This window comes from Momordica charantia, assembly GCF_013281855.1.
Source record: "Momordica charantia cultivar OHB3-1 chromosome 11 unlocalized genomic scaffold, Mcharantia_2.0 BLBB01000011.1, whole genome shotgun sequence".
NCBI classification, from domain to species: Eukaryota; Viridiplantae; Streptophyta; class Magnoliopsida; order Cucurbitales; family Cucurbitaceae; genus Momordica; species Momordica charantia.
In genome coordinates this window covers 21,083,363-21,101,336 of record NW_028275159.1, presented here as the reverse complement: position 1 = coordinate 21,101,336, position 17,974 = coordinate 21,083,363, and the positions used below count along the sequence as shown (strand labels likewise).

The 17,974-nt window shown below is 33.8% G+C and overlaps 1 protein-coding gene across 1 annotated transcript; it reads right to left on the bottom strand.

The window, feature by feature from the left end:
- Nucleotides 1-5,507: 5,507 nt before the first annotated feature.
- LOC111012066 (TMV resistance protein N-like) lies at nt 5,508-17,062 on the bottom strand. Its single transcript, XM_088120125.1, is given in 11 exon segments — nt 5,508-6,190; nt 7,420-8,065; nt 8,067-8,131; nt 8,789-8,951; nt 9,856-10,454; nt 11,840-12,946; nt 13,276-13,372; nt 13,374-13,549; nt 14,039-14,459; nt 14,461-15,102; nt 16,523-17,062. Coding segments are annotated over 11 exon segments (4,911 nt in total). The 5' UTR covers nt 17,002-17,062; the 3' UTR covers nt 5,508-5,674.
- Between the last annotated feature and the right edge of the window lie 912 nt (nt 17,063-17,974).

Genomic DNA, 17,974 nt, shown 5'->3' with positions numbered 1-17,974 from the left:
TTTTTAATACAATATTTTTTCATGAGAAATGAATGTGTAGTTGAGTCATGACCCATATAAATTTAGCTTAACAATAATTAGCGGTAATTAGCTATCTCGATTAAGAAATTATGAATTTGAATTCTCAATCCTACTTGTTGTACTCAAAAGAGATAAAAATAGTTGAGTTATGCTCAAATTAAATTGTATAGATTTAATTATAATTAATCTAATAATTTTTTCCCTTTTTAAAAATAATTAAGTCATATTTGAAACTCAATATTCACCTAAGTTGGTCTATATAATTTCATACTAATAAAGATTTCATTTTTTACACATAGGATGGTAACCCGTCTGATAGTCAAAGTGAGCATAGGTCAGTGATAATTGACATATACCACCAACCATGAGGTTGTGAGTTAAAATCTCCTCCCCAACATGTTGTACTTAAAAAAACTAACAATAGTATGTGAGGAAATGGAGAAATTATTCCTGGTTGGAAACTTGAACCTCATGAATTCTCCATGGGTAATCTTCTTCCCATTCCAAATTTCATGTGATGAGAAATTAAATGGGAGTGGCGATTGGGGATGGGGAAGACTTTCCCGTCCTCGCTCCGTCTCATGAGTACTCTTAGATGCTCATATTAATATGTTAATACACATATTTAAAGTCACACAATTCATTTATTAAATAATTTATGAGAGGAAAGCCCAAATTTGTTTAAAGTTGGAACAAAATAAATTTAAAACTTTAAAGGATAATTAAAATGAGATTTAAATAACAAAACAAAATGGTAAAATGAGAGCTAAGCATCGACATAATATTGTATTAGTATTCACATAGCTCATTTATTTATTTATTTATATTTAATATTACTTTTTGCTGATTAAATTTCTTATAACTTTTTATGAAGATTCCCACGCCAACATTAATTTCTTTTGTAAAGGTGACAATAGAGGATCAATTCCACGATTTATTTTCCGAATTTGAAGAATAAAAGTATTGAAATTTAATCCATATTTGAAGGATGAAATTAAAAGTTTGATTTTGGAAAGATTGTTTGTAATTATTGGTTAAGCCAAAGTTTGTCCAAAAGCAAAAAGTGCAAAGAAAAATGGAGTGATCCTTTGGAATAAATCTGGCTTGTATGATCACCATCAATTAATTAATTATTTTAATGACAGTTGGATGATTTATTAATATAATATTTGTATTAGTTAAATTAGAGCTCTCTAATTTAAGACATTATTTTATTAATCAGCCGATGGTGCTTTACAAATTCACATGATGCTTATATTCAAACTGTGACCAAATTTCAACAAATTTCAAATATATTCAAACACCTACTCCACAGGTTGCATATTTTTTAGGGAGAAATTAGAGTGGGCAGCCCTAATAATTAAAATAGTTTAAAATATTTTATGAATACCAAAATTATCCTCCTCCCTACTTCTGTTCTATTTAGGGATTTCCATTTTCTCTTTGGGGATGGGCCCTATCAAAACCCAGGGTCGAGAATCCCCTTTTAGATTCTGTGTAAGGAATTTTGAATTTTTACCTGTCACCTAAATAAGGACGGAGATTAGGGAGGAAAAAATTTCCCTCCTAAAGATTGAGGAGGAAGTTCCTCCTTAATTCTAGACAAGTTTTTTTTTTTTTTTAATTTTGCATAATTCTTACGGTGGTCCACTTGTCTATATGTTACTGGAGGAATTCAGGAGGAACTTTCTCCTGAATCTTCGGGAGGGAAGTTTTATCCGATGAGGAATATGTTCCCGTTACCTATAGTACCTCACTTTTTTTTAATATATATACTAAAAGAAATATGATTATTATCTATATATATAGATTAAAAAAATAGTTCTTCTATACCAACCCAATATATGTAGAGAAAATAAAACTCATAAATGAAGTTGTATCATTAAAAATTAATAGATTAATTAGAAATTTCTTTAAAAATAATATTTAATTAAGAAATAAATTTAAAATTAAAAAAAAAGAACGGGAAAAATTTTCTGTGTGGAACCCCACACGAAATCCCCACCCTGTGAGAAATTTCATAGGGATGGGGACTCCATCCCCGTCCACATACGTCTCGTAAATATCCCTAGTTCTACTCCTATCTTATCTCATGTTGATGCTTGGATTTTGGTCTTCCCGGCCTACTCCAAAATGCGAACCAAACTCGATGATCAAGGGACCGAATATTACCTACAAAATCGAGTAACCCTAAACCAGTGTGACTACTGTCTCACGGGTTCCGATGCCTAAGTCAGATATGAGAGAATAATTAAACAAGTAAGAGTACTTAGTATGCGTTTTTATCTTACTTTCAATGGGTGACTCCCCTTCTATTTATAGTTGACCTTCCTCTTAGGGTTTCACGAATTCCAACCCTAGGTCATCTCACGATAGTCGAGCCCACTAGGTCATGATAGGTGCGGGCCTATGGGTCGAGACGTCCCCCATAATAGGAGAGGAGGAAGGACGGGCTCGGTCTTTGGCCGAGCCCGACTCGACATTGAGAGCAGGGGTCGAAATCGAGCCCTGCTTGGCTTGGTTTGGCCTTCGTGGGCCCCTCCTCTGGCTTATTGCGATCTGTTGCCTGTCGTTTCCTATCTCATAACATCTTATATTATTTTATTTAGTTTATTTTTTCATGGTTAGAATCAACTATTTTTTCTTTTCCTTTCGTATTGATCCTCTTCCTATCTCTTACAATTTCTTCTTTTTAAACAACGATATTTGTATGTGTTTTTTCTATACCACTTGTCTACTAGCTCTCTCGTCTTCTTAGATTAATTTAGAATTTCCTATACCACTTCTTTTATTTGAAAACATGCAAAATAAGGCAGACGAGTATACCATTGAAGATTTTTATGGTTTTTTCGGTTTCGAATAGTATATGAGCGGAGCGAGAGCGACTAGAGTTTACTTCAGGAATAGAGGTTTTTGATGTAGTTGCGCACGTTTTTGCTTTTTTCATCGAGATTGGGTCGGTATTCAGCGTCAGTACAAGATCACTAAAAACATGGAATACAGTTAATTTTTTTTTTTATTGAATCCCTTTTTTTCCAACCAAATACAAGGTGATTTGAAAACGAGGGATTCAATAAAAAAAAAAATTTAACTGTATTCCATGTTTTTAGTATTTTCAAATAGGTGGTTGGTAGCACATTCGAAAATTGAATCTTAATTCAAGCCAATATATTTGTAAACCTAGTCGTTATCAACTAAGTGTTTATTTTAATACAAAATATTGTTAAAAAATTTATTAACATATATGTGTTATATATAAATTTTGTATAATTATTATTTTATAATATATTATGTTTTACATGTTTTAATTTTAACAAAAATGTAATGAGTTTATTACATGAAATAGTATATTAATCAAAGTTTTAATTTTTTTTAATGTAATTACGTAGTTTAATCCATTTGATTCAATGAATCTGAAAAACAAGAAACCGAATACAATTGCTGGTCGTTACATATTTAAGAAAAAGAAAAATTGATATTTACTGTTTTATTAAAAATGATCAAATTGGAGAGAATTTTTATGGGCCACTTGCAAGTATAGTAAAAAATTAATTAGCTCCAAATATAGTAACTGGTTTTCTGATTTGGAAATATAACAAAAAACAAAGGTCTAGTCCTAATGAAAAAAAATGAAAAAATCCCAGCTCAGGTTGATATACCCAATATCAAGTATATTAGAGATGTACTTAAATTAGGTATATCAACGATACACTTAAAATGAAGTATATCACTAATATATTTAGGTATATCAATTATATAAGTGATACTCTTTATATTCGGTATATTCAATCATATAACTGAATATACCTAATATCAAATATAACTATAACATTTATTTTAGTTGTTATATTTATAAATATGACAAGTATTTTTGCTACCCATTGGTAAGCTCAAATTTGTCTAAAAGCAAAAGTAGGAAAGGAAAATGGTACGGTGCTCGGGTGTCATGTGGTCATGCTCATACAACGTCTATGGCATGTGACTGCATCCCTATAACACCCTCTTCTCTCGTACTTTTATTCAATGTATTTAGTTTTGGACGACATTTACTTTTTTTTTTGTACTTTTGGTGACAAGTGACTCCTCGCTTCTTTGCGATATTCATGTCTGTTAGACTAAAAATGCCTTATAATGTAGGGGTACACCTATTCACCTCCCGACCTTGAATTGTATACTTGCCTTGCCACTATTTGCTCTCTATTGCTTTGAAGCCTACAATATGCTTTCTAAAATGTTTCCCAACATTTTCCAAAACCTTTTCTCCGACCACGTTCTCTAAAATCGCTTTCTCAAGAATGTCGGTGGAGGTTTGCGGAAATAGATCCATTGTGCCATTGTTAATCCCGTTTCGAATTGGCCAACTTTCCTGTAGGTGGAAGCAAGTGCCGTATAATCGCTCCATGAGCCTCATTAGAGTGTGATTGTGAGCTTTGGTATTAAAGCTGTCTAGCTAGTTGACTCCTCGTGTTGGAAAAAAGTAACCATGTCAACCCATGGGCAAGACCCATGTCAAAAGACTTGTTGAGATTGAGGAATAGTTGCTATTTATAAGGGAAGTTCTTTGACCAATCTTCGATATGTGAAATCTAACAAGGATAATAGAATTGATGTAGTGAATACTCTTATAGATGCGATTGTTCTACGTAAGAGTTGGTGGTGAGGGTTGAGACCATAGAAGACAAGGTTAAGCATACTAATAATAACCTTATAAACATTGCAAAAACTCGTCAAGCTCGATCGTCCACATGGAGGAGAGTGTTGGAGAATTGAACATCCCCTAAAAGTCTATTTTTCACATGGTCACCAAACTAACTGAAAACTTCAAAGGTGTCATCAATGCTGTGCGAGTGGAAGTTGCAGAGTTGAGTACTATAGTAAATCTCACCACGAGAGCATTGAGAATTAAGCTCCGACAGGAGAACCTATTTAGTTTAACAAGATGAAAATTCTGTAACCCAACCCCTTATGTATCTCTTGTTATTTGTTTCTCTATTTAGCATATTGTTTTCCAAAGAAAAGAACAATTATGATGAAATAAGTTAGTTAAATTAAAGTATATTTTTGGAGCTTAGAATGTATTGTGAGAACTCGTGCATGTGATGAGAAATGAATATATTTTGTTGAGATATTGTATTAATGATTTTTTATAGATGTCCCAAGCAATGCTGAAGTAGTAGTGCGAGACATTATGCTGTGAGAACATAACGTGCTTGAAAACTTGAATGATGCAGCACTGCAATTCACCAGATTTTGGATCTAGAGCACTGCAAATGTTGCACTCCATGCTTAACATTCTGATAAAAGACAAATTTTGATTTTCTATAAGAAAAGGAAAGTATTTACAGCAAATATTGCTCAAAATTAATTTATTGGCCAAATTTGAATGTTATAAAGAGAGAGAAGCACCGAGTCCAAAAACATGGAGCCAAGAAGACCATTTTGGAAGTTAAGATCAATTTTAGAATAATTTTTTAGCTTATCATGTCAAGCACACACAACAAAGTTTATACCTCAAAATTTTGTTTGCCCTTCAATTGAAATTGTACAACAAAGTTAGTCTATGTATCTAGTCATCTTGATGCCAACAAAGTTTATACCTCAAAATTTTGTTTGCCCTTCAATTGAAATTGTACAACAAAGTTAGTCTATGTATCTAGTCATCTAAATGCCTCTTTATGGATATAGATTCCATCAATATTTGATCAACGTTCTCCCGATCTTGATTATGCACTAGATAAATTCCACAACTGCGAACCGCCAACTCAGGACTATCAGTTTCGACGATGGCATGAATGTAAGAGCAATGGCGTAAGACGTTACCGAACGTTCTTCGTGGCGTATAGTACAACCAAACAAATTGCCTTTGGTCCAACCATAACCATTTGTTCTCCATTGTAGTGTGGATGTGAAGTGGCTTTAGAAGACCTTGCTCAATTGTAAACTGGCACATCAGGTCATGGGGTACCATTGAACCAAGATTGTTGAAGATTGCTGTTGGATTCTTGTTGATGTTCAAAAGTGTGCAAACAACAAACCCAATCCAATTGTTGTTTGTATACAACGTTGGAGGCAGTTGAATGGTTGCTCTGTTTCTCTCTGGCTGGCGGGTAAACAGTTGTGGAATGTCACGTCCAGGGATGACAAAATCAAATGTTGTCTCGTATCGGTTCTACAAATAGATCAAACTTTTAATATCACAAGACACTAAAATTCATTATGCATGCACAGTAGTCTTGGATCTGATACCATATTAATATTCATGAGATTCCATCTCAAAACTAATTGACAATGAAATGAGTAATCCATGTCTATTATAAACCATTGTTAAGTCTTCTCTTTTCAATGTGGGATATTTAACATTTCAATGTGGGATATTTAACAACATGATCATAATTCTTTATAAGGTGACAGTAAAAGATTCAACACAAAATCGATGAAATTTTTAAAACTTAGGGATGAGATTAAAAACGGCACAAAAATCAAACGAAAATATCTATTTTGCCAAAAAGTTAATCACAAGTATGCAAAACACAGTATACCAAATTAGTGACTGCTACAATTATTTCAATCAATATGTAGATGATTATTATTATATGTAAATCACCATTATTACACGGGTTAAAAGTTCAAATAAAGTAGGAGTGCAAATAAAGTCTCACATTGGAAAAGAGAGGGATCCATGATATATAGATAAGGATAATTATCTTCATCGATATGAGATCTTTTCGGTGAAACCAAAATATGTGGAGGGTCATGGTCTTTAACTAGTGGCATCTTAGAGTCATGGTTTAAACCTAGTAGTGTCAGTGAAATTTGTCTTTATAATCATGACAAATTTGTGGATGAATTCATAGATCAAACAAAGAGTGCAAGAATGTTTCGTTGTTCAGGGATGAGATTATTCGAGGCAAGATATATTACAAGTGGTTTTTTTCTATATCCGTTAGTGTTTATGCTACCCTACAACATTTGGGATTGAAAAACACATAAATTCTTAAAGTAGGTGACTATCATGGGTTTGAATTCATTTCCTCTCACTTTATCCTAGCCTTTTTGGACCAATGAGCCACCTATAATGCTCATGTGAAAATTATTAGACGTGCAAACATAGTCTCACGATGGCTATGAACAAAAAGATAGGCCTAAAATTAGACAGTAGCTTGATCATACTATAATGGATATATGTACAAGGTGATTATTATTAAAAAACAAAAAGCCAAAAGTATACCAACTATTATTATCAAGTAAATTAGCAATTAATGAGCTCTTTATATATATATATATAGAGAAAAGTTAGATTTGTAGTAACTTTTAAAGGGAAAAAAAGTTGAAACAACTGTCCATAATCAAAATTTGCGTTAAAAGTATGCATGAAAATAGAGAGATAGAGAGACAAACCTGTAAACTCCTTTGGAAGAAAAGTTGAAGACTTTTCTTTAGCTCGACATAGTGATCATTGTTAGCATTTAGGCTCCTTGTTGTAGCTACACAAGAATTACTAGATGTGGAAGCATAATTTGGTCCAGTAGTTTCTAGTTTCGCCTTCGATTCCATCAAGTAGTCGTCTTCCTCTTCTTCCTCCTCCTGATTCGGATCGTATCTTTGCGATCTTATCAAACTCAACATACCTTTCAAAAACACTCTATTATAAAACTCATAGAGGTTACGAGAGCAACCAAGTATACTATCAATGATAGTTTTGATAAAGCCATCCAAATCTTGCTTGTAGAGTAGACGTGCACCACATAACACTACTTTCGTGTTCGAGCAATGCGGTAGAAACGAAACACGAAGATGCCTCCATTTGTTTAACCGATAAGGATACACGGCACGAGGCTCATAACACACCCATAGTTGATGGGAGTCGTTGAATGCTCCATCATGCAAGCGAATGATCGACGGGCGCCCTAAATGATATTCATCGGATTCTACTTGATACGAGAAAGATTGTGAAATTTTTGACTTCTTGTCGATGGCGAATATCGCGAAGAGAGCCAAGCCCATCCATCTCTTGGTTTTGTGCAAATTTGGAGGAAGCTTGAAGGGTAAACCACTCTTTAGAAATCTCTCCTCGAGGAAAAATGTAGTATTCACCATTAAGCTTCAAATCCTGAAAAATATTATTCGATGGAATATCAATGTAAACCTACTTGTAAGGATTCTAAATTTTATGTTTGACACCAATTTACTTTGACTTTTGTGTTTATTTGTTTTTGGTCCTTGAAACATTCAAACGTTCTGTTTAAGTTCTTAACTTTTAAAAAATCGTTGATTTCGGAGATAAGAGAAGAATAACAAACTAAAAAAGAAGTTTAAGGACCAAAACAAGTATATGAAAGTTCAACACTTTAGTCGTCCAACATTAAAAAGTAGTTTTTTTTGGTGCAACATTTAGAGGCTTCAAATAGAACATTTCAAAGTTTAAGGTCCAAAACAAAATAATTATAAACCTTCAAGACCAGAAAAGAGAAAAACTTCACGTATAAGGAAAAAAAAAAAGAACATAGCGACAATCACAAAACGAAATTGTCGCATATGGAACACTTTTCGTCGCAGAGCTTAGTAATGAAAAGGCATTTTGTCGCTCAAGTGACGTAACACATTATCTTCGCTAAGCTGTGTGATGCATGCTTTTTTGTCGTTGGAGTCTACTAGCGACCCTTATTAGGTCGAAACAATTTTCATCATTAAAGCTCATTTTTCTTGTAGTGTCAATGTCGTATCAAAAAATAACAAAAGGAAACGACAAAAAAGAAGAGATGCAAACCTCAAAAGTTCTACATAGCACCGATTTGAGGCTTTTCTTCAACATGATTGTTGAATCATTTTCATGCACTTGGCGTCCATTTGATGCGTTAGGAGTAGAGGAACAGCCTTGTGTAGCATTAGGTTGTCTACTTGGTTGAAGCTTTGGTAATGATCCGACCGTCCTAAAACGAAGACATAGGGATAAGATTTACATCAGATAGAAAACACAATTCGGAAAGGTCAAATTTCAAATAACATTTCTAAACTTTTGATTTGATCCGATTAAAAAACTTTGTTAATTTCGTCACCCAAATATTGGGTGCGAATGAACTAACGAGTGATGATTTTGTTAAGGATTCTATATTAAGAACATAAAGGTCGACTTAACAAAAGTTTATAATAAACATGAGTTATTTCTCTCATTGTCAATTAATTTTGAGATGAATTCCATGAATATTTATATGGTATCACAATCTCAAACTCTCAAACAAGCATTAGGTCCAAAAATAAGATTCGGTCAAAGATCCTTTTTGGTTGAGTATAACATGTGGGGGGCGAGGAATCGAACTTACAAGCTCTTAGTTGGAGATATAAACCAATTACCACTAACGGAATGTTTTAATTGATTTGTTCACCATTTTTGCATGGCACAACGATATCCCAAATATCTCCGCAATAGTATAATATCGTCCGCTTTGGACATAACCCTCACGACTTTGCTTTTGGTTCCACCTAAAAGGTCTTATACCAATGAAGATAATTGTCCTCTCTTATATACTCATGATCATTCTCTTCCTTAGCAACTTTGCTTGCACTCTCCTTACCAACCCAAGAAGGAAAAAACCTATTTTGGTTATTGTTTCCAAAATTTCTATACAACTTTGAGAAAGTTAATTAAAAGAAGAATCAAGAAACACAGTTAGTTGCAAAATACTTAGATTTCTTAAGAAAGTTGAAAAACTTAGATTTCGTAAGAAATGTGAAAATGAAGAACAAGAAATAGAAACGTTACCAAACGGGCCCTAAACAACCATAAAAATCCAAACCAAATTGAAATTTAGATAGAGAGAAAGTTTGAAAACAAACCTATGCAAGGCATTTAGCCAATAGCTTCTGGCATTTGTCCCTCCTTCCAACAAGCTAGAGACTTCCACATGCTTTTGACCATTCAATATATGATCAACCATGAACTTATGGACAAAATCAGGAGACCCAAAAAGACCCTTCATAATCTTTCCAATGAACAGCCCACCATTTTTCTGGAACAGTAAAGAAACCCCACATGCCTTCACTTTCACCACTGGATTCATAGCCATTATGGAGACATCTACACAGCAAGATTGGCTCAACCAATAACTGATCTTTCTGAATGGTATATAGAACACCAGAAGCCCTTGTGGAGGCCTCAATTTGTCCTCGTTCATGTCAAATACTAGAGGAGATTTAAAAGGACAATCGTCTGTTTCCAATTGGATGAGGAAGTTGCAACTGCAAGATGATTGAGGGTTTTGTAACTCAAAGAAAGCAGATAAAGCAATCCCAATTCTCGTATTATCTTCAGATTCTGGTGTGTCTTGAGCACAATGGACTGTGATTGAGGATCCAAGCTTTTTGTGGTCGAAGCATGAAATGAGTTGAGTGTAAGGAATGGAAAAGAAGTATTCTTCTTGTTGCCATGTAAGAGCCTGAAAATTGAAGAAAGTAAAGAAGAAACATAGATATAAAAATTAGGTTTGATTCTTGAACTTTGATGTATATTTCATTTTGGATTAGTCTATATTAGTTCATTTGATGGGTTTTTAAAACATGTATTTTGATACTTGTATAATGTGAATTGTTTGATAGATGGATGAAATGAATTCGAATACAAGTATCAACCTCTTGAGATAGGATATTGTGGATATTAAAATTCAAATCGAATCAAAATGGCACCCTAGTTACAATTTTTTTTTTCAGACCTATTTATTATGCATTAAAAAAAGTTTCGGAGTGGGAAATTAATCCTCTCCAAGTTAGAGCTATCTAATATCTAATTCCTTCATGTATGATAATAAAAGAAGGAAAGACAAATTAGAGTTTATACCTAGTTCATCTCAAACCCAAGATTAGAGCTATCCAATATCTAACCAATTCCTCGTATGATAATAATAGAAGGAAGGACAAATTAAACGATAGAAAATTAACACTAGAGTTTACACTAGTTCATCCCAAACTCAAGATTATGATCAGTGATCTTCTGCAACTACTAGATTCTACCTATAATATAAAGATTACAATGAGATGTCTTAACACTCTATAAAGCTCTCAAGATACATACCACAACAAGAATTACTTGACACTTTATAGAACCACAATCTTTCCTCTCACTAGCTCCTTGGCGACTAGTGGAGGCTGCATCTGAAGAAAGGGGAAAGCTTGGTTAAAATTGAAAAATGTGTCAGACCTTCTTGGTTACGTAAATAACTAGCTTCATTAATAAGTGGGCACCATGATTCTCTAGGATAGTGTTAGGGGAACTCTAGGCGGCGCTGTAGGCGCATTCAGGTATAGTGCCTAGGCGTTGTCTTTTCTCGGCTCGATCGAGTGCTTCCAAAACTCCTTTGATCCCTTTCTCTATTTCCTTCGATTCAAGTTTCATAAACGACCTTCCAACGAGTCTTATTGATGATTTGGACTCCACAAAATCCAACAACGAGCCCTTTCTCTTCTAATAGCCCCACCTAGCTCCTCCCTTGTTTCCCCCTTGTTTCCCCTTCCTTGCTAATAATGCATGACTATGACCTTGAATCAACCAGGTACAACCTAGTGCTCTTTTAGTAAATATCTACTTAGCAAGTTTATACATATATTCAAATTTACACCGTCCTTCTATCAAACAATTAGCAACAAAATAACGACAAAGACTAGAGTAGTGAGTTATTTTTTAAAAGTTCAATAACTAAAAAAGACATATTGAAAAATCATGAATCAAAATAGAATACATTTGAAAATTCAGAGATAAAATTAATAATGTAAGAAATTAAAGTAAATACTTTTTCTGAATCAAAGTAGAATAAACTTGAAGGATTACCTCGATGTATCTTTGAAACATCGTCCGAAGGTGGATACTCGACAGGTCGATCCTATCAATCTTGAAATTCTGAAGTTCATTTGTTATCGGGCAACTTATAACAGTAATACCTGTTGAACTTGAAGGCATCTGCTTCTCCTGATTGTAATATTCTTTAAGTGAAACACAATCCCTTGCTTCCACATTGCGCACACTGAGTGGAAGTTTAGGCAAAATTTGAAGCCTTGTGCAATTTACCAAAACAAGAGTTCTAAGATTCACAAGTTGGCAAAGGCTTTCAGGAAGACAAGTAAAACTATTGCCACTTAGATCAAGAATTTGAACTGAAGGCAAGCTCTCAAGATTGTTTGGTATGTCCCCATCCAACAAATTACAATCACTTAAATTCAGATTCCTCATTGAGCCAAAGCTAGAAAAGCAGTATGTCCACTTCAAGCCTTGAGAGTTCGAGGAGTTCCATGAAAAATTCCAACATGGGAACAATGAGTGGACAAATTTACGAGACAAACCTTGACAATTTAGTATTTCGAGATTTGTCAGAAGTTGGAGGGACAATGGAGCTTGATGTACAAGAGTATTGGTTACATCAAGCTTCTCTAGACAAGAAATGTTTCCCAAACTCTCTGGAATTCTGTCGAGTTTTGAGCAGCCATTTAAGTCGAGGGTTTTCAGAAATGTCAAAAGCCCAATAGTGCTTGGAAGTTTGAGAAGATTTGTGCAATTTTTGAGATTTAACAGCTCAAGTTTTGGTAAATTTCCTATTGATGGATGCAACTCTTGTATGGAAGTTTTATCTAAATGAATCTCTGACAAATGTTTCATGTTTCCCATAATCTTTGGGAAATTCTTGAGCCTTGAACAGCCTGAAAGAGATAAAATAACAAGTGATTCCAAGCTGATATTGAAAGGGATACCTCTTAGAGATTTGCAGTTCTTGAGATCCAATTGAATAAGATACTTTAAAGTCCCTAGAGATTGGTGAAGCTTGGAGAGTCCCACACAGCCACTCAAAATCAATCTTTCTAGATTTGGAACACCGGTGAAATCAGGTGTCTTGGAAATGAATTGGGAGTCACTTAGATTTATTGTTTTCAATTTATCCAAACTCTGCAAAACAATAACAAAATAAGTGTATGAGCACAGGATAAGGATCCTGTTGTCGAAAAGATAAAGGACTTAAAAGGGTTTATAATAGACATGGGTGCTACTCATTGGTTCAAGTGGAATCCATGAATATTAATATGGTATCAAAGTCCAAAACGTTCAAACAAACATCTAGTCCAAAAATGAAATTTGGCTAAGATCGACCAGCTAAAAGAACCACGACTTTAAAGAGGCATATTAAGGATTCCATATTGAAAAGATGAGGGGTGAAACCCATGAATATTAACAGAACATACTCTAAACAATGGGAAATTTTAGCTCATTTCATGTACCTTTGAACCCTTCCAGAGATGCTCAATGCAGCTGTTGGGCAGCTCAAGTTCTAATAGTCTTTTGGGGTTGAAATTTGGTGGAAAATATTTCAAAGGGTCCATGCCAATTGAGAAACCGCAACTGATCAGAGAGATATTCAAGATCTCCAGAAAGGTAAACATTGTTAACTTTCAACACTCTGAGATTGGTCATTGCTGCAAAGGACTTGGCATTCAACTGTGACTCTCCCTTCTCACTTGAATCCATCATTATGCCCTCAATGGCTTCTGTTCCCTAACAAAATCAAATAGAGAAATTTTCAAAAGGAAAGAAATTAAATCATACAGACATGCCAAGTAAATTTCGGGTTAAATTACAAGTTTAGGAGAGACCTGTACCACAAGTCTCTAAACTTGAAGACCTTTAAAAAAAATTTAACAGATGTCTGAACTTTCAAGAGAACGTCTAATAAGTTTTTGAACTTTAAAAAACATCTAATAGATCAGATAAATTCTCAATTTTGCATTGAATAGGTCTTTAAATTTTTTATTTTGTACCTATCCAATAAATTCTTAATCTGCGGTACTTTTTTAAGTTCAAGGATATATTAGACACCAAATGAGTAGTTCACGGATGACTTATTAGAAACTTTTTAAAGTTCAACAACATATTAGATACAATAATATCAAAAACCTTAGGGATCTATCAACACTTTTTAAAGTTTAAAATTTAGAGACTTACTAGATCGACATATTGCTTACCGTTTCAATTTGGAAGTGTTACCTGATTGCGACTTAGAGCAAGATTTATATCCTTGCGAAGCCACAACCTACTTCGTTTCTCAGGGTTGTCGGGAAACAATCTACGAACAACTTCTTGACCCATTTCTTGGATCAAATCATGCATTTGTATCTTGTCATGAGGAGTAGTAATGAGAGATTTTTCCTCCAATATTTCTATTCCAAGAACAGCATGAAATCCAAAGCTTTGAAGGACTTCTATTGCTTGGCTTTTACTTTTCCTTTTAAAAAAACATGCAATGTCTAGAAAAATTTCCTGCTCCGACCTCTCCAACAAATCATAACTAATCCTCAACTTTTCAAAGATTTTCTTGTCACGAACTTCTTTCAACTTCTCTACTGCATTCTCCCATGTCTCCATTGGTTTATCACGTAGAGAAGATCCAAGCACCTCGATTGCCAACTTGGATAGCGACGTCGAAATAGACTTTGTTTGGGTAGTCTGATTTAAAAGCTCTATGGGAAAAAAGCCGTAGAGCCTCTCCAAGGTTTAGCCCCTCGACCTTGTATCTTCTCTCAATGCCATGGGAAACGAGAAGATGTTCGTCTCTCGTCGTGACGATGACTCGACTTCCCGGACCGAACCAATCACAACCTCCCGCCAACTTTTGAAGTTGGCTCAAGTGATTGACATCATCAAGAACAATCAGAGCCTTAATATTACTTATTCTTCTCTTAATCAATGTAGCTCCATCACCATCTTGAATCTCAATGTTTCTTTTCATTAGAGCCCCTGATAGAAGTTTCTCTTGCAATGAATTCAAGCCTTCATCTTTGAAAGCTTCCTTGACATTGTCCAAAAAGTAACATCCTTCAAATAAATGGGACACATTTTTGTAAATAATTCTTGCCATGGTTTGTTTGCCAATTCCACCCATACCCCAAATTCCAACAAATCGCACATAATCCAATCCTATGCCCAAAAGCATGTTTACTTGGTGTAATCTTGAGCTAATTCCAACCAGTTTATCATCGTATCGAAACAAATCAGGACGTAATTTGTTGAAAATATGCTTCACAATTTCTTTGATAACCTCCTCTTCAGACCTATGAGGTTTCATTAAACAGGTAGTAAGCAAGAACAATATGTGGAATATGAAATTCAACGATTAAATTCATCATTTCCCCCCAAAATTACTTGTCTTGGGTTATGTGGATGGTGTCTAATTTTTAAGGAAAAAACCGGTAATTTAATGGTTTAAATACTATTTTAGTCTTTCTACTCCTGATTTAGTTCATTTTGCTTTGTAGTCTCAACTTTTGTTCATTTTCAAAATAGTTTGTTATTTTTAAAAGGTGACCAAACTTTTAAAAGGTAGACTAATTGGGTCTTTATTTGAAAAAATTAACATAAATTTCATACACGATAGAAACTATTTAATACAAATTTATGGTTATATTTCAAGAAATTTAGTGATCACGTAACATTTCAGTGCTAAAATTATGATTGAAATAAATGAGATGAAAATGAAAATAAATTGACCAAAATTAGTCATATTATAAAAGCCCATCAATATTCATAGGTTACATCGAAAAACAAATAGTTTTGAGAGTAGTATTCACCTCAAGATAATGCCTTCTAGGGTTCACCAATCTTTGGCCAGATCCTATTGTTGGTCTAGATGCTCGTGTGAGGCTCGGCTCTAATACCATATCAATATTCATGGAGTGTTATCTCAAAATAAATTGGCTAGAAATGAAACCCCATGAATATTATTATGATATGAGAGGTAGTAAAAAAGAAAACCTCAAATGAGCATCCAGTCGAAAAATGGGATCCGGTCAAGATCCATGAGTAAAAATAGTCATGATCTTGAGGGAGCATGTTAGACGTAGGTTTCTCTCATTGCTAACTAATTTTGAGATGAAACACATGAATAATACAAAGACCAAAATAGAGGTTTAAAAGTAGATGGAAAAAAATAAATCAAAAACCAAAAGTAGAGAAACCAAAATAGTATTAATCATTTAAAAATTTTAATTTAATTCTTTTTACGTTTGAATGTTTTCAATTATACACTTTTTTTTTGTTTTTTTTATCAGATAGTTAATAATAAACTTAATATTTAGTCTCTTGGGAGGAATCTGAACAAGGGATTAGGGTAGAGTGGAAACGTCAGAATTTCCACAACTCCATGGAATTTTGGAAGATATGAATTAAAAATTTAAATTTGTTTTAAACTTTTTCTCTACAAAAAGCTTATAATTAAAAAAATATTAGAACATGTAAGAGACTAAATTAAAAATCTATAAATAATATAATTTATAAATAATAACACGATTTAATTGAAAAATGTATCCTTTTCAATAAAAAAGAAAAAAATCATAAAAAATGGATGAACTAAAAATTTGTGTTCAACGTTAGTTGACATATATCTCCAACTAAAAAAGGTTGATCTAGAATGGCGTACAACTAAAAAAAATTAAAAGAAAATTGAAGAAGAAGAGAATCAACGGGTGTTCTTACTGCGACTCTTTGAGATGCCATCCAGAGAGGTGGCCAACTTGGTTCATAGAATCCCTCCATGTTTGAATTTCTTCAATATCATTCTCTTCATGTTCACTAAACGGCTTCTCAAAGTTCCCCATCTGCTTGCTCACGTTGGCTGGATCAATCTGATAGAAAACAGGAAGAACCAACTGATTCATCCTCTCCTTACACATTACAATCTTCGCCATCTCCTTCATTCGAATCCAATCTGCGTACTTCTTTGAGAAAACCACGATCGAAGCCCTCGATTCCTCGACCGCCCTCAGCGTCTCGGTCACGGGTTTCGCTCCGTCGTCTTTAAAAACGACGATTCCTTGAGCCGTTAGAGCATCGTGGAGATCGGCGGCGAAACCACTGCCGGTGTCTTCGACTCTGTGGCTGAGAAAAACGTCGTAGTTTCGCTCGAGAGGAGGAAGGGAGAGAGAGAAAGGAGAAGAGCTGGCTGTGGAAGCCATACGAGACTACCTCGAGCTGCTTCTCGAGAGAGATGTCTTATCTAGTCAACGGAGTCAACTGATTTGTTTTCGGAGTTGGAAGAGAAATCAGATCAGATTTGAAACTAAACACATGAGATTTTGACTCTTTTGCACAACACGACAATGATTTGTGGAGGTCGGTAAGAGGATAATACTAAACTATGTTAAATAAATGCATGGTTTATACCAATAGCAACTAATTAATTCGTTTAAATTAAGCTTTCAAAAAAAAAAAATCGTTTAAATTACTTTTAATAAAAATGTTGTAATGCATTTGGTTAAAATTTACAAACTGCTTTCAATAACAAATTTATTTTATTAAAAAAGTGATTGTTCTCTATTCCTTAAAATAATGTTGACTCGTTGACATTAAAGTTTAGCTTTACTTTTAGACTTCTCGCTTTAAAGGAAATTTTTTGTTACATTAACTTTCTTCTATTATATTTATTATGTCATTTTAAATTTATATTTTTTCTTAGACAGAAGGTATCATTTACAACATTTCTAATTCGAGTTTAAAAATAGGTTAAAAAGCACATTTGGTTTGGTCCTGTACTTTCATTAAAATAACGATTTAGTCCATGAACTTTTAATTGTAACGACATAGTCCCTGTACTTTCATATTAATAACAATTTAGTCCCTGAACTTTAATATGTAACAATTTAGTCCCTATAGTTTAAAATTTGTAATAATTTAGTCCATATCACGAAAAATCTCATCAAAATTAAATGTCAAATTTTGTCATATAACGATTTAATTTTTGTAATTTATAAACTAATTCGATCCTTCATCGGTTTATCGGTCTACATATATAAAAAAATTAAAAAAATCCACAATGGAGACTAAATTATTACAAACTTTAAACTTCAAATACTAAATTGTTACCTTCTAAATTTTAGGAATTAAATTGTTACAAATTTAAAAGTATAGAGACTAAATTGTTATTTTTGA